The 17180-nt window shown below is 37.1% G+C and overlaps 1 protein-coding gene across 1 annotated transcript; it reads right to left on the reverse strand.

Annotated features, from left to right (window-relative positions):
* Positions 1–469: 469 nt before the first annotated feature.
* On the reverse strand, positions 470–2472 carry LOC105789515 (uncharacterized). The gene is made up of 5 exons (XM_052621931.1): positions 2451–2472; positions 2275–2404; positions 1354–1501; positions 938–1018; positions 470–842 (listed from the first exon to the last, which is right to left on the reverse strand). The coding sequence occupies exons 1-5, from the start codon at positions 2470–2472 to the stop codon at positions 705–707; spliced, it is 519 nt and encodes a 172-aa protein (XP_052477891.1). The 3' UTR covers positions 470–704.
* Between the last annotated feature and the right edge of the window lie 14708 nt (positions 2473–17180).

Raw genomic sequence — 17180 nt, forward strand, 5'->3', positions numbered from 1 at the left:
CAAGGATCTTTATCACCCTCCAACTTGAGAGGGAGTGTTGAAAGGCTAGCTAATAGTTACTGGTTAGTTAGTGTTTTAGTTTGTAATCTAACTAGAAACTGTTCATTGGTTAGTTGGTTAAGAACTAAACTTTTGATGTATAAATATATTGTGGCTGTAATTTAAAATATATCTTTTTTCTTTTACCATTTTAATGGAAGTTACTTCCAGATACTTCTTCTTTTCTCCTTTCCGTGCCCTAGCTATCGCCTTTGCTCCTTAGCCTTGCTTCTCTTGTGTTTATCACCAGCATATCACCGGTTGACTACGGTCACCGGCATTTCTCAACAGCTCCCTCACTCTCATATAATAACATCCCTTCCTATCAAACTGCACAAGAATAGTATCAAGGAGCCTTTGCACTTCGAGGCTTCTCTAGTCATTCTATTGCTGCTGACATGGCAATACTCACGAAAACAAAAATAGACGATTCACTATTCTAATTCGTATTCTCAAAAATGAAATTTAGGTGCTCGAGTATTATACTCAGTGTTTTGGCACCCAACAATAGAAAGACAACAAAAAATAAAATAATATCAAAACTGCATAACCCAATCCCATATAAAAACTTCCAAACACCATGCCAAATCAGAATTCATTATAGACGCACAGGTGCAATCGCTAATTATTGGAACTGACCATTATGACCTGGTAGCAAACACGTCTCACATGGTAGCTTCTACTTCAGGTTCAGTCTCAACCAGGACTGTGGGTGAATTATTGCCACCTCTCACACGTGAGGATACATTGTCAATGGCAGAATTGAGTTGACTGATTTTTTTATTCAGGGTCTGCCTGGTTTGCTGCTTTCAATGAGCAAGAAAGATTCTGTATTTATATCAAGATAATATAGCATTTGACAATGGACAGAGTTGCAAATGAAGTAGATGCTAATTACCTCTAAACCTTCATCATAGTAAATTAGTCGCTTTGCCTTCCGGAATCCGTATTCATCCTCATTTAGCAGGGATCTTCTAATCTAAATCAATACAACTTAAGAATTGAGGATCGAACCTGAATATCTAAAATTTTAAATGAAAAAAATCCAAAAAAAGGGATTCATGACACAAAAACAGCAGATAACAGCCATGCAAAATATGACAAGACAAGAAGAAAATGTAAAACAACAGTATAATAGGATTTAGTCAAGACGAGCATTACAAGTTGATTTTTCTGCATCACTATTAATATTAACACATCTGATAATAATTTCTCCAGAACACAAATGCACCACTACAGGGGGACTTTGAGTCAAATCCAATTGGATATCTTAAATATGTGCAGGAAATTAACCCGAAAACAAATATTAATCACCTGTGGAGCAAAAACATATGCTATTGTTGCAAATATAGCACCTCCTAATAGAAAACCAGCAGCAAAATCACTTGCTCCACCCCTACTGCCATCACCGTGTATATCAGAGGGAACAACAAAGATGAGAACAAATAAGAAACAAGCAACACTGTTTTTTGAGACAAAATCAACATAAGCAATTGGAAAATTCCTACTTGAAGTAAGTCTAAGCATACATAAAGATCAGCATCCATTTACAAGCTTTTTAACAGTAAACTCAAGCTTCTGTTAATAGAGAAAACATTCTATAAGACAAAATAAACAAAAGCAATTGGAAAAATCCTACTTGTAGTAAGTCTAAACATACATAAAGATCAGCATCCGTTTACAAGCTTTTTGACATTGAACAATAAAATCAAGCTTATGTTAATAGAGAAATCATTCTATAAGCGACGCAATAACCACTGGGTACTAATAGCTGAGTTTTTTTATATCCCTTTTGGTGGAAATATCTCAAATAACTTTGTTCTCTAAAGGATCTCAACAATAAGCAAAAGGAACTCTATTGATGGTGCTGTAATGACCTCAAGGCTTTAAGATATTGTTATTGTGGCTTGATTTTTGGCATTTGGCAATTGAATTTCAAATTTTATATTAAGATTTCACCATTAAGTCTCAAAGTGTCTAACTTCTTTGGAAGTGTGTTTTGCCAGTTCCTTATTTTAAACGAAGATGGTTTAGCAAGACAAATGGTTTGGCATGTGCATCATTCAATGAGAAGCATATCTAGTTCAAACGTAAAACCAATGCCTTTAGAGAGATGGGGCTTAGATACAATGACTAGTAATCACAAGTTCAGCTAGCCCTGATAAGCATACTCTTATAAGAAACAGGAATATGCATCTACGTTAGATACATGGACTGAAATCCAAAAGGACATACCAATACTCTGCACAAACTGAAAACTGGCAGTTTGATGGAATTACTTTCCTCCGAACTGCCAAACTGGGTGTTTTCCGGAAGTTGTTGGACTTAGTGAACCAAACATCATGAGCCTTGAGATGAGAACAATCTACAAACCGAGAAAGAAACAATAATAAATTGAGAATGAAGCAAACTCTTGATAACAAAGCATTTCATTAATAGCAATCCATCACAAGCACCAAGATGAATCAATGTAGTTAAAAAGCCAAAGAAATATGAAAAAGTAAAACTACTCCTAGGATCTATCCCATGTCTTAGTTTCATTTTTTGGTTGTTGGCAATATGGATGACATTCTTTCATAACTTATGGATTTGATCCTTAAATCTTCCTCCTTTTGGCAATTTAAACCAAAAACCATAGTGTACGTGTTAAATAAACTTAAATGAAATGTCAAGAGTTATGTTTTAATGGGTTTAAATTAGTAGTTTTTTCTTTTAGGAGAATGAAATGTCAAGAGTCATTGGTGCTATTATTAGATTTTAATATTTTCAGTTTTTTTTTTGTTTTAAAGGGTAGACTATAGCCTATAAATAGTTTGTAAGCTTTTGATATAATGTGATGAACAATTTTAACAATTTGGTATCAGAGCTATGGAGAGTGTGACTAGTAATGTGCCATTGCCTCAACTAACAAAGGTGAACTATGAGAATTGGAGCATCCAAATGAAAGCTCTGCTCGGGTCTTAAGATGGTTGGGAGGTGGTCCAAGAAGGTTTCGTAGAACCGACAACTACTGCGGGATATATGGCAGCTCAAAACAAGGCGTTGAAAGAAATACGATCGAAAGATAAGGCGGCATTGTACATGTTATTCCGAGCTGTTGACGAGTCGGGCTTTGAGAAGATTGCAAGTGCGACAACTTCAAAAGAAGCGTGGGACATTTTAGCAAAGGTGTACAAAGGAGCTGACCGAGTTAAACAAGTCAACCTTCAAACTCTTCGTGGTGAGTTGGAAGGCATGAAGATGAAGGAATCGGAAGGTGTCTCCGACTACATCACGCGTGTTCAAATCGTGGTGAACCAACTCAACCGAAACGGAGAAACTTTAACTGATGCACGAGTTGTGGAGAAGATTTTGAGATCATTAACTAACAGTTTTGAAAATGTCGTATGTGCCATAGAAGAGTCAAAGGATCTAGCAACGCTCATAGTCGATGAACTCACCGGTTCTTTCGAGGCACATGAACAACGTAAGAAGAAGAAGAAAGAGGAGACACTCGAGCAAGCACTTCAAACCAAAGCATCAATCAAAGACGAAAAAGTTCTCTATTCTCAAAGCTTTCGAGGTAGAGGTCGTGGTAGTGGAGATCGAGGAAATGGTCGTGGTGGAAAAGGCCGAGGTCAAGAGGGGAATTATGAAGAAAAGAAGTATTCAAACCAACAAAATTGGCGTGGAAGAAGACGTGGTCGTAGAAGAGGCGGATGGTCGAATTATTCCAATGTCGAGTGCTACAAGTTTGGCAAATATGGTCACTATGCGAAGGATTGTAACTCTGATAAGTGTTACAATTGTGGTAAGGTGGGACATTTCGCGAAAGAATGTCGCGTCTCAAAAAAGGTGGAAGAGACAACCAACCTAACCACGGAAAATGAGGAGGAAAAAGAAGGTTTTCTCTTGATGGCACACAACGAAGTGAACACCAACAACAACATGGTATGGTTCCTTGACACGGGTGCAAGCAACCATATGTGCAGGCTCAAGCACCTATTCAAAGAGATGCAAAAGGTTGAAACGGGACATGTGTCACTTGGAGATGTGTCGAAGGTTGAGGTAAAAGGCCAAGGTACCGTTTTTTATTTACAATAGGATGGGTTAGTTGGGTCAATCCAAGATGTGTATTACGTACCAAACCTCAAGAGCAACATTTTGAGTATGGGGCAACTCATGGAAAAAGGTTATTCGGTATTTATGAAAGATCGGGTGTTACACTTGAAAGATAAGGAAGGGCGTTTGGTCGCTCTAGTTGAAATGGAGAGAAATCGCATGTACAAGTTGAATTTGAAAAGTGTTCGAGGAAAATGTTTGCGAGTCGATGTTGAAGACAAGGCGTCGCTGTGGCATCTCCATTTTGGCCACTTACATTATGGTGGTCTAAACGAGTTGGCAAAGAAGAACATGGTGCATAGGCTACCAGATATGGACTATGAGGGAAAATTTTGTGAAGAATGTGTGCTTAGCAAGCATACGAGAATTTCATTTCAAAAGAATGCAAAATATCGGGCTAAGAAACTTCTCAAATTGATTCATACCGACATATGTGGACCAATCACCCCTGAAATTTTAAGAACAAAATGACACAAGAATTCGAGATGACAGATTTGGGTTTAATGAAGTTTTTCCCTGGTTTGGAGGTTAGACAAGAAAAGACAGGTATTTTTGTGTCACAAGAGGCATATGCAAAGGAAATTTTGAAGAAGTACAATATGGTACATTGCAACTCGGTATCAACACCAATGGAACCAGGTGTAAAACTCTTAAAATTCGATGGAGGAAAACGAGTCGACGCAAACAAATACCGGAGTTTGGTGGGAAGCCTTCGCTATCTCACTTACACAAGGCCTGACATTTCACTAAGTGTTGGCATTGTAAGTCGATTCATGGAGGAGCCGGTTTATTCACATTGGAAGGCGTTGAAGCGAATCCTACGGTACATTCAAGGAACAGTGTCACTCAGGTTATTCTATTCAAATATAGAAGATTACAAGTTGATTGGGTATTCCGACAGTGATTGGTGCAGAAACTTAGACGATCGAAAAAGTACATCGGGATATGTGTTCTTTATGGGTAACACAACATTTGCTTGGCTTTCAAAGAAGCAACCAATCGTGACACTCTCGACATGTGAAGCTGAATATGTGGCAGCGTCTTGGTGTGTGTGTCATGCTATATGGCTCAGAAATTTGTTGGGTGAGTTGAAGCAACAACTACTCGGTGCAACTGAGATACGAGTTGATAATAAATCAGCGATTGAGGTTGCAAAGAACCGAGTGAATCATGAGAGAAGCAAACACATTGACATTCATTTTCATTTCAACCGAGGTCATGTAAAGGAAGGAAGTGTGAAGTTAGTGCACGTGGCAAGTCGAGACCAAGTCGCGGATATCTTCACAAAACCGCTACCGATGGTACTCTTCGACAACTATAAGAAATTAATCGGCATGAAGGATGGCAGAAGCATTTAAGTTTACAGGAGAGTTTTGTTAAATAAACTTAAATGAAATGTCAAGAGTTATGTTATATGAAATGTCAAGAGTTATGTTTTAATGGGTTTAAATTAGTAGTTTTTTCTTTTAGGAGAATGAAAGGTCAAGAGTCATTGGTGCTATTATTAGATTTTAATATTTTCAGTTTTTTTTTTTTGTTTTAAAGGGTAGACTATTATAGCCTATAAATAGTTTGTAAGCTTTTGATATAATATGATGAACAATTTTAACAGTACGAAGGGTAAGATCCCAACTTTGCACTTAAAAATTCTCCTGTTGGGTGATACTTGGCTTTCATAAATTGTGCTAGTAAACTGTTAGGTTTCGTAATTAACTACCATCCTTGTTTTGCTAACAAGGCAATGTTAAACTTATCGGATAGTCCCTCAACTACATACCCCGTGTGATTTTGCTATACACATGGCTAACCAATTGCACCAATTTATGTCCATTGTTGAATTTCGCCACCAAAATCTGTTAAATATATTTTCTAATTCACGGTAAAAAGAAACTGGCAACATAAAACACTACATAGCATAAATCGGGATAACCTATAAAACTGACTTAATTAACACCTCTTTTCCTCCTTCCTACTGAAAGGAGTCCCATGCTCCAATTTTCTAGCTTTTTTATTCTTTCTTTTATTCCAATAAACGTGTATTTTTTACGTTGCCAAACCATTGTTGTAACAGCCTATTTTTCAGTGGTGTCGGAAACAGTGGTTTTGGGGCCACTAAATTCGACGAGTAAGTTCATCAATATTATTATTTAATATTTACGAGTCAAATGTGTTTTTAAAAAGGTTTTTGATTTGATAATTTATGTTATTTAAGAGATTTATTAAGTTTAAGTGGTAAGACCCTAGTGTCACGGGCCAAAGTGCAAAGCCCGTGACCATGGCACAAGATGTGCCCCATGGAGGTCTGTCGATAAGATGGGGAACATTTAGCCCATGAGAGCTGGCCCAATTCAAATAGATATTGGAGAAGCCTGTCAGATTGAAGCCTAGTTGGCCCGATAGCGAAAAGATGGCAACTTAGGCTAATATGGTAACTAATCTTAGAAGATAGAGGGAATCATATCTTGTAAAGATTAGATTAGATTTGATATGGCATATCTTGTAAATCAAAATAAAGGGATATGGTTAATCTCGTCCGTCGATGTAAATGTATCTTAACCGTCGTTTTTGGGGGAGCTCAACTATAAATAGAGAGCCTCCCCCTCATTTGTACTCATTCCATTGTATTCTGAATTCTTAAGAGTAATAGAGTTCTGAGAGCATTTACTCAAACACCTTGTGTGCATTCTTTTCTGTGGCTTTCTGTTGTTCTTTGGCTTATTTTCTTTTGGCATAAATCGCTTCCGCTCTTCAATTGGTGCCTTGGAGGAGTTCTTAAGGAATCCTCATTTGAGTTAAGGCTGACTTAGGCGAGTTTGGACGAACGAATCGCCTAAGGCGGGTTGCGAGACGAAAACTCTAGCCCCGTGACAAGTGGTATCAGAGCTAAGGTTTGAACCAAGTAATATCTGAGTTGTTGGTTCAAAGGCACTGTTGGGATGTCGAAAGAAGTTGTTGGTCAGAATGAGCCAATGGAGACCCAAGGAAGGGCCAGAAAAGCGAGTCGATCAAGGGACTTAATTTCAGCTTTGGAGGATCGAGTCGTCACTCTCGAGGAGTCCATGGTGGACGTCAAGGAGAGGATCAATGAGTCGATGATAGACACAATGATGGGTTGCGAACATTGCAAGGATAGCTCAGGGAATTTGTGTGGGATACTATCGGTTCCTCGGAGAATAAGCTGGCTAAAAAGAACGATGCTCTCGAGGCTATGGTGACAGCTTTGAAGGAGGAAATCAACGAGCTTAAGGGGGAGCTCAAGATTTTCAAGGCTGCCATAGGGAATGGAATGTTGGCTTCAAAGCCAAAGCCACAAGCGATGGATGTGCCCAAGCTGAAGGCGTTTAAAGGGGCAAGGTCTGCAAGTGAGGTGGACAACTTTCTTTGGGCCATGGAGTAATACTTCCGTGCGATGAACATCGAGGATGATGTTACAAAGGTAAACAATGTTGCTATGTATTTCACTGACGTTGCTTTGTTATGGTGGAGACGTAGGTTCACTGATGTGAGACGTGGTGGTACCGAGATTGGGACTTGGAAGGAGTTCCAAGATGAATTTAAAGCACAGTTTTACCCCGATTATGCCGAGGATAAAGCTCGAGCAAAGTTGCGACGGCTAACGCAACGAGGAACGGTTAGGGAGTATGTGCGGGAGTTCAGTGAACTCATGCTCTAGATCTCTGATTTGAGCGAGAAAGAAGCATTTTTCTCCTTTACAGATGGGCTGAAACCATGGGCGAAGCAAGAATTGCAACGTCGAGGAGTTAAGGAACTCACTAATGCCATGATGATAGTGGAGTCTATAGTGGAACTTGCTTCGAGAAGGGACAGGTTTGAATCTTCCAAGCCCAATAGGAGGGGCAATGGTGGGTAGCATGAGGAGGATGAAGAGGGACAAAGCTATGATGGCAACGGTAGTAGCAGTGATGGTGATGATAGGAAACCACGAAATAGGAAGTGGAGACCTAATAGCCCGAAAGAAAATAGGGGAAAGTTACGATGCTACTTTTGTAAGGGACCGCACATAAAGAGGGACTGCCCAAAGGTATCTTCAGTTCTGGCTATCAAGAGAAATGATGAGCCAGAAGAGGCGAAGCCTATTGAGGAAAAGCCATCGAGGGTCAATTCGATGGTGCTCATTCATAAGAAAATGAATGGAAAAGAAGGGTTGATGTTTGTAGACATCAACATTGCGGGTCAGAAGCAGAGTGCTCTTATTGATACAGGAGCATCGGACTAGTTCATATCGGAGAAGGCTACAAAGAAGCTTGGTCTGCCGATTAGGAAATTGAATAGGAAGATCAAGACAGTAAATTCCGAGGAGGCCCCAACTTTAGGAGTAGTTCAGAATGTGGAACTACAAATCGGCGAATGGAAGGGCAAGGAAGACTTTGAGGTAATCGAATTAGATGATTACGATTATGTACTTGGCGTGAACTTCCTTGACAGGATTAAAATAGTTCTGTATCCATGTGCCGATCAAATTCATATTAGCACTGGTTCGTTAACAAAAATTGTTGTGCCGGTGCATCGAGATATGAAGGTGGGGGCAAAGGTGTTGTCGTCAATCCAACTAGTTGAGGATGTTTCGTATAGGAGGAACATTGACTCGATAGAGCGGAAAGTTACGAAAGCTCCTTCGGAAGTGTTAGTGGCGCAAGAGTTCGATATGAAGCCTGCAGATTTGACTGTGAAGCCGACACCTTTGGGAAAGGTGGGTTGTGCATCGGGCATTAAGAAAAAGGGAGCGATGCAAGCACAGTTGGGACGAGTAAATGCTGCGAGTAAGGTACATTTTGAACACTTTGATAGTGTTGTGAATTCTGACTTGTTGGCTTGGCAAGTTCGTAGGGGCCCTTTCAAAGCTCATCAGCAAGGAGGCAAAGGGACTGTGGGCAATACGATGCCAAGGTGTGAGAATCGAGATGATTCAAAAGGAAACAAGTCAAAATTTGGGCAAGTTAGTGTGAAGACTTCTTGCCAACGAGATGTACCAACAACTGCAACGGCTCAAGTGAAGATGCGACGGAAGCCGAGGCAAAGGTTCCAATGGAGGGGACAACCTGATAGCAAGACAAGTCAGGAAGAAGCCAAGGCAACGAGAGGGTTCAAAGGTGGATCGAGTCAGTGCCATTCGGAAGTCGCAACGAGGGCGTTGCGAGAATGGGTGGGGGAGAATGTCACGGGCCAAAGTGCAAAGCCCGTGACCATGGCACAAGATGCGCCCCATGGAGGTCTGTCGATAAGATGGGGAACATTTAGCCCATGAGAGCTGGCCCGATTCAAAGAGATATTGGATAAGCCTGTCAGATTGAAGCCTAGTTGGCCCGATAGCGAAAAGATGGCAACTTAGGCTAATATGGTAACTAATCTTAGAAGATAGAGGGAATCATATCTTGTAAAGATTAGATTAGATTTGATATGGCATATCTTATAAATCCCTAAAATAAAGGGATATGGTTAATCTCGTCCGTCGATGTAAATGTATCTTAACCGTCGGTTTTGGGGGAGCTCAACTATAAATAGAGAGTCTCCCCCTCATTTGTACTCATTCCATTGTATTCTGAATTCTTAAGAGTAATAGAGTTCTGAGAGCATTTACTCAAACACCTTGTGTGCATTCTTTTCTGTGGCTTTCTGTTGTTCTTTGGCTTATTTTCTTTTGGCATAAATTGCTTCCGCTCTTCAATTGGTGCCCTGGAGGAGTTCTTAAGGAATCCTCATTTGAGTTAAGGCTGACTTAGGCGAGTTTGGACGAACGAATCGCCTAAGGCCACACGGGTTGCGAGACGAAAACTCTAGCCCCGTGACACTAGGGTCAAGTGATTTTAGAAAATGAGGTATTAGGACCTTTTTTCTATAAACCGAGCTGTAAATATTTTTATAAATACTTACGGAGTGTCCTTAAGGTGGTATTAAATTTTCGTTGAAAAGTTTTAACGTTTCATAGTTAATTAATTAAAAAGGATTAAATCGTAAAAAGTGTGAAAATTTAATTCTACTAACTAAAGATGTTTAATTGCTATGAAAAATTAAATTTATGGAATAATCTAGTAAATATACCATATTATATATATGAGTGGGAGGTTGGCTTTGATGAAAATATATATGTTTTTTTAATTAAAATAAAACAAATTATAGGGTAATAAAATAAACTAAAGAAATCATCTTTTTCTTTTCAATGTTTTACCAAAATTGAGAAAGAAGAAAGCCATTGTTAGACTTTGAATCTTCAGACAAGCTTCCATGTATGCATGTAAGTCTATTTTAGTCTTGTTTTTCATAATTTTTATATTTTTTAGATCGTTGCAACTAGGTCTAGTTAGCTCGTACCTTCGATTTTGAAACTGTTAAAAGATTTTGAATGTTGCCATTGATGAATCTTGTGATTTTAGATGTTAAATGATGAATTTGAGATATTGGTTGTTATTTAAAAGTATTTTATTAAATGATTTTTGATGAATTTATCGATTAGGGACTAAATTGTTAAAATATTAAAAGTACAAGGATTTGATGTGAAATTGTTACAATAATGGGCTGTATTCGATGCCATGAGTATTTTTCTAGGCTCAATTTTGGTTAAAAATGGTTAATTTGCATGTTTTAGGCTTAGGGACTAAATTGAGTAAAAGTAAAACTTTAGGGATAATTTTGTATAAATGTAAAAAAATGAGTAAATTGGTTAAAATACATTGTTTTACTATCTAAATTAATAGATTTAATGAAATTATTAATTTATATCAAGATCGAGTGGAAAATCGAGGAGACTGGAAAATTACCAAAATGCTCCTATACTTTGACATTTCTTCAATTTTGCTAGGTAAGTTCGTATAAATTGTATTATGTGTAATGTTGATTAAATTGAATATTAATAAATGATTTTATTGAAAATAAATCAATATATATGTTATTATATAATTTATCATGTTGTGAAACGACGTAAATCCAACGACGTAAGACGATTATCGATCCCGTTTGAACAGTAGAAATTTGTAGGATACAAATGACATGTTATTACGGTTTACATGTTTTGGGTGTTGGTCTTGAATGTCCTACCGATGACTGAGGTTCTACATGTGTTGCGGATACTCCACAGCTCGTAGTATCGTGTAGCTTACATTTCGACACATATCTCGTTTGAGTAGGCTCGTTTCACAGCTCGTGTGAGCATATATGTAAAGGAATTGATGGACTACGGTTATATGTTAGCACACTTCGTGTGAGCTATCCCGCGTATCCAACTATACTCTATTTGATTCAATGGGCATGAATATACAAGGATATGGTAAGTGTTCTATATGAACCAAGACTTGTATGTATGAAAGACTTTGAAAAGGTGAGTTACATGAAAAATATGTTATGTTGAGATGGAGTATAAATCCAATTGAATTATGCTCAAGTATAATGGTTATTCATGTTAAATTCATATGAATTATGCTTAAATGAAATAACATGTGTTATTGATGTGCCAAACTATTGGTTGGATTGTATGATGTTTTATTTTAAAGTTATGCATTGAAAAGGTAAGCTTTCACTTGACCTTATGCATATGTTCATGGAAAGGTTAAATGATTCAAATGAACTATGTGCACATGGAAATGAATCATCATATGTTTAATTCAAGTGATATATGTATGTGTGCACTAACTTGTGCATTGATGATGATATTTTGGCTTGTATTAAGCTTGTGTTCATGGTTGATTTTTATGCCTATGCTTTGGTAATATGCAAATGGAACGGGTAAGAAAAGAAAGTGAAATGGGAAGTTCATAACTGGGATATAGTATGATGATTTAAAAGAATTGATGAGTTAAATGATATATTTATATGTGAGCAAACTATTTATGCTATGGATGAATCTACCTATTTGATGGATAAATATATTGAATCGAAAATTGACAATGTTTTTTAGGCTTATGATAAGCATTGAGAACAAAATGGAAAGTAAGTAAATTGAAAGGTATATAACCGTATAAAAAGGTTGATGATTATATAGATTTATGAACCTTATGACATTGGCATAGGTTTATGTTTATTCTATAAAGTTTATTAATGAGATGAAATATTATGCTTAAAGTTTATACGAGCTTACTAAGCATTCATTGCTTAGTTGGTTATTTCTCTCTTACTATACAGATTATTGGAAGCTGGATCGAGTTGGAAGCTAGTCGGAGATCCATCACACTATCCATTGATTTTATCGGTAGATTTTGATGCTTTGGTCGTGGTTATAATGACATGTATAGGTCAACTTATGTCTAATGTTTTGTTAATGATATCGACATGTAATGTTGCTTTGAATTTGTGAAACTTATGATATTTGATACCTTGATGATTGGTGTGCTTTTGGCACTTTGATGTTTAAAGGTTGGTGTTTATAAGATCAAATTGATGCTTGGTTATATGGCCAAAGTGGAAAGAGTTGGCATGTTTGCAAAGTGATCATTTAAGGCATGTTTTGATATAAAATTTAGTCAAGTTTGTTTGTTTGAATTATGACCATTTGGACATAATTTGGAATGTATATATGTTGGTTATTGGAACCATTTGGAATTGGTTAGAATGGTGACATTTAAATGGTTTTGATACATGTGAGAAGTAGTCCCAATGGTAAGGTCATTTTGACATGTTTGATATAGAAACAAGTTAATCGAAAAATGGTTAAATATGCACATGTATAGGTGTTTTGTGTTTGATGATATAGCCATTATGTTTGGCTTGTAATTATGGTATTTTAGATGATGCATTAGTTGTTATGTTGGCATGTATATGCGGTCTTATAATGGTTGATATTTTGGCATGTTGGTACTTAAAGGTTGGGAGTTAGAATGGTATACAAAATGCATGCTATGTTAGAATGGTATACAAAATGCATGCTATGAAATGTTGTTTTGACATGCTTGAATATGATCATTGAGGTATGGAAATTGGTAGTGAACATTGAGTTAATAAATGGCTAGTTTGGTGTGTTTGGATGTGTTGACATATGGTCAAGTTTGCTAAGGTAGTGATGATAGGTGTTGAATAATCAAATTGGTGTTTTTTAGTATGATATTGATATGTGAACATTATGGTAAATGTTGGCATAAAATTAGTAATAAAGGTTAGTTGATTTGTGGATAAACTTAGCAAACGTATCATTATGTTTGATTGTTGTGATTGAGGTGCCTTTTGGGCATATTAGCTGTATGATTAAATACTATAATGATCTAGCTTGAATATGCTTGTGTTAGGTACATTTTGAATGCTTGAATATAGGTACAAATGACTTGTAAGGGTGTGCTTGAATTGGGTGAAAGGAATGGCTTGAATTTGGCCTATTTCTTGTCCACACGGCTTAAGACACGAGCATGTGTCTCAGCCGTGTGTGACACACGGCCACGCGATACGGCCGTGTGCCCCTTGTAGGTTTTTAAAGGTTTAATTTCAAGAGTTACACGGCCTGACACACGGGCATGTGACTTGGCTGTGTGGCCCAAGTCAGAGAGTTACACGGGCACAAACACAAGCTAGGACACAGTTGTACGACCCCTATAGTATGAAATTTTCTATCTTTTCCATGAATTTCTAATTATTTTTGATTTAGTCCCGAATCGTTTCTAAAGTGTTTCTAACGCCTCGAGGGCTCGAAAAAGGGATGTTATGCATGTGTTTGAATCAAATGTTTTAAGTTAAAAGTTTTTTATAATGCTCCGTAACCCTATTTTGGCGACGGATATGGGTTAGGGGTATTACAATTGTAGGCAACCCAAGATATTTCTCAAGGTTATTTGCTATCCTTACCCCCAAAAATTCTCCCTACTTGTTCCCTTTGTTCAATACGTGTGTTGCTACTATAATAAATTAAAGATTTATCAAAATTAACCAACTAACCTGATACTTTTTTGTAATCAGCCACCACCTCTTTCATCGTTTTTGCTCCATCCTTCGTTGCTTCACCAAACAATATACTATCATCAGCAAAAAATAGATGTGTTATTGACAGTCTATTCCTACCCACTTTAGCACCTTTGACCCATCCTTCGTTCTTTTCCCTTGTATTAATTTAAAGAATCCTTCAGCACAAACAATAAAAATAGAGGATCACCTTATCTCAATCCCCTATTAGGCCTAAATTCTCCTTATTGAATCCCATTAAGCACTACTGAATAGGACATTGTGGTTACACATTTCATAATTAAATTAATTCAATCGTTGCAAAATCCCAGTTTTCACATAATCTTTTCAATGAAGCTCCATCCATCTTATCATAGGCCTTACTCGTATCAATTTTTAAGGCAAAAGAACCAACCAATCCCTCCTTTTTAAATGAATGCAAAATCTTGTAAACCACTAAGATGTTATCGGTAATATGTCTACCTGGAACGAAAGCGCCTTGATTCTCATCGATACAAAAATCCAACACCCTTTTGAACCTGTTTACTAACACATTGGAGATTATTTTGTAAATCACATTACAGAGGCTTATCGGAAGAAACTGGCCCATATTTTTTGGTGAATTAATTTTGGGGATTGCCACAATGTTGGTGCCATTGATATCTTTTAAGTCCCTTCTTCTTTGTAGTGCATCAAGGCAGTATCTAGTAACATCGTCTCCTATTATGTGCCAATACTTTTGATAGAATAAGGCTGGAAAACCATCCTGCCTAAAGCTTTTAATGGCGCCATTGATTTAACTACTTCAACAACCTCTTCTTTTTGAAAATCAGACGTTAACTAATCATTCATCCTATCCGAAATACAAGGCTAGATGCTTTCAAAAATCATTTCACATTCACCTAAAATATTTGACATAAACAACTCTTGAAAGTAATATGAGGTAATTTCAATAAGTTCATTATCTCCTTCAACCCATCTTCAATTTCTGTCATTTAAACTGCGAACTGTATTCTTTCTCTTTCGACTACATGTAGCCTTATGAAAGAAAGACGTATTTCGATCCCCTAGGTTAAGCCAGTTCACCCTTGCTCTCTATTCCCAAAAAAATCTTTTCTTTATCTACTTCCAAGTTTAGCTCTAGTTTTATATCATTTATTTCAGCTAAAACATCATCATTAGCCTCCTCCTTCGATTATTAGTTTAGTTTAGAGTGTAGGCTTTGCTTTCTACCTTCTCTCACTAATTTATTCATGCTAGCCCATCTACTTAGCTTTGATCTAATCATTATTAATTTTTTTAGAACATCTCCCCTACCCGACCCCCAACTTTCTACTACTTGTTCATCAAAGTTCTCCTCTAGTACCCATTTTGTATTGAAATGAAAGCAAAATGGTCTTTCCAATGTTCTACCTCTGATTCTTCCAATCGTATTTAGCATAATTAGATAGTGATTTGACATGCTATGTTGTAGATGTTCGAAAGAGTAGCCTGGAAAAATCTCCCACCACCTAGAATTTGCAACTCCTCTATCAAGTTTTTCCCTTATATTATTACCAGGCAACCTCCCCCTTTCCCATGTAAAACATTGTCTTAAAAACCCTAAATCACTTTAGTCACAGTCCCTTAACACATCTCGAAAGCACTCATTCACCTTTCTTCTCATATACGTCATCTTTTCTTTTCAAAAGAAAACATTACCTCATTGAAACCCCCCATCAACACCTATGGTTACACACTCTCTCTAACTGTCGTAAGAGATTCCAAGAGTCATTCCTTAATCCATACACTGGTGCTCCATAAAATTCGGTAAAGCTCCAAACTATCACTTAATTCTCTTCTTTAATCATCACATTGATTCTACTTGATTCAAGACTTCTTACCTCTCACTTTGTGTTCTTTTCCTCTTTTTACCATCCCTGTAAGCGATGGGTCTATCCTTAATTTCCTACACCACCTCTTTACCTTTGAATGAACCTCTTTCATTAATAAATGCATTAAAAGAACTAGCCCTAGAATATAATGTATCCATAACATATTGTGCATGATATCCTCCCATTCTTCCTCCATTGACTTCATTAGTTTTTTTCGAATGGTTGTGTTATGCCGTTCTTTCATTACGGTCTCTTCCCATCCTCTCTCTTATTCTAATTTCTTCTCTCAGATCATCTCGCAACCATGGACTAGTAGTTTGCGTCATTCTTCTTGGTAGCGCCCTTAAGGAGACATCCCACCCAAATTCCACCACCTGATCTCTTAATGTTAAACGAATAGGCAAAAACCCTCTCCATGACCTAGCCTCTCACATAAAAAATAGAACATTGTAATATTCACAGATTGAAATTGGGCATATATTGAATTTTTTTGGTCAAGAATAACTTTTTTCTTTCTTTTAAAAGGAACTCTAACATCCAATTTTACCCTAATTCACATGAATTTTCTCAACCCCTTTGTGACTAGCGCCACATCATATTCCACAAATTGGCTTATAAAGTTTCCAAATTGTTGTGCCATCCCCATCGACAAAAACCCTAAAGGCAGATTATGAATTTGAACCCAAAACAAGGCATAAAACAACGAGACCTACATTGGATCTTCCCCTTTTTCCATCTTGTAGAAAATTAAAAGATGCCTATTAAAGAACCATGGCATCCCATCCATCACCCGTTTCAAATCAATCATATAATAGAACTGAAACATCACCCTTTTTTCACCTATATTCGTTATCGGAATTCCCCTCAAAGGATGCCATAGGTTCGTTAACGTGTTCCTCAGCAATGAAAAGTGCACAACACTCTCTGTTAATAACTGTCCCACCAAACATAAGTTGTAGTCTTCATCAAACCCTACTTCCTCTTTGATAGATCTGACTGGCATGTCTTCGATTTCATCAATATTGAGAATAGCTAACTCTTTTTCCATCTAACATCCACCAATTATGGAGTAGGTTTTCTCAACAGAATTAATCGCTGCCAAGAAGATCTCAAAAGAATGAAGAAAACAAAACAATCATACAAGAAATTGCGGACTAAGATAAATGTGCTACGATAGTATACTAGATACACAATTTTAATTTTAAATGTATTGTATTTAATTATTTTATTTATATTAACTAACTCAATCTCAAAATGTTTTGAAATTTAGCCAAAATTGCAAACTATAATTAT

The sequence above is a fragment of the Gossypium raimondii genome, chromosome 2 (assembly GCF_025698545.1).
Source record: "Gossypium raimondii isolate GPD5lz chromosome 2, ASM2569854v1, whole genome shotgun sequence".
NCBI classification, from domain to species: Eukaryota; Viridiplantae; Streptophyta; class Magnoliopsida; order Malvales; family Malvaceae; genus Gossypium; species Gossypium raimondii.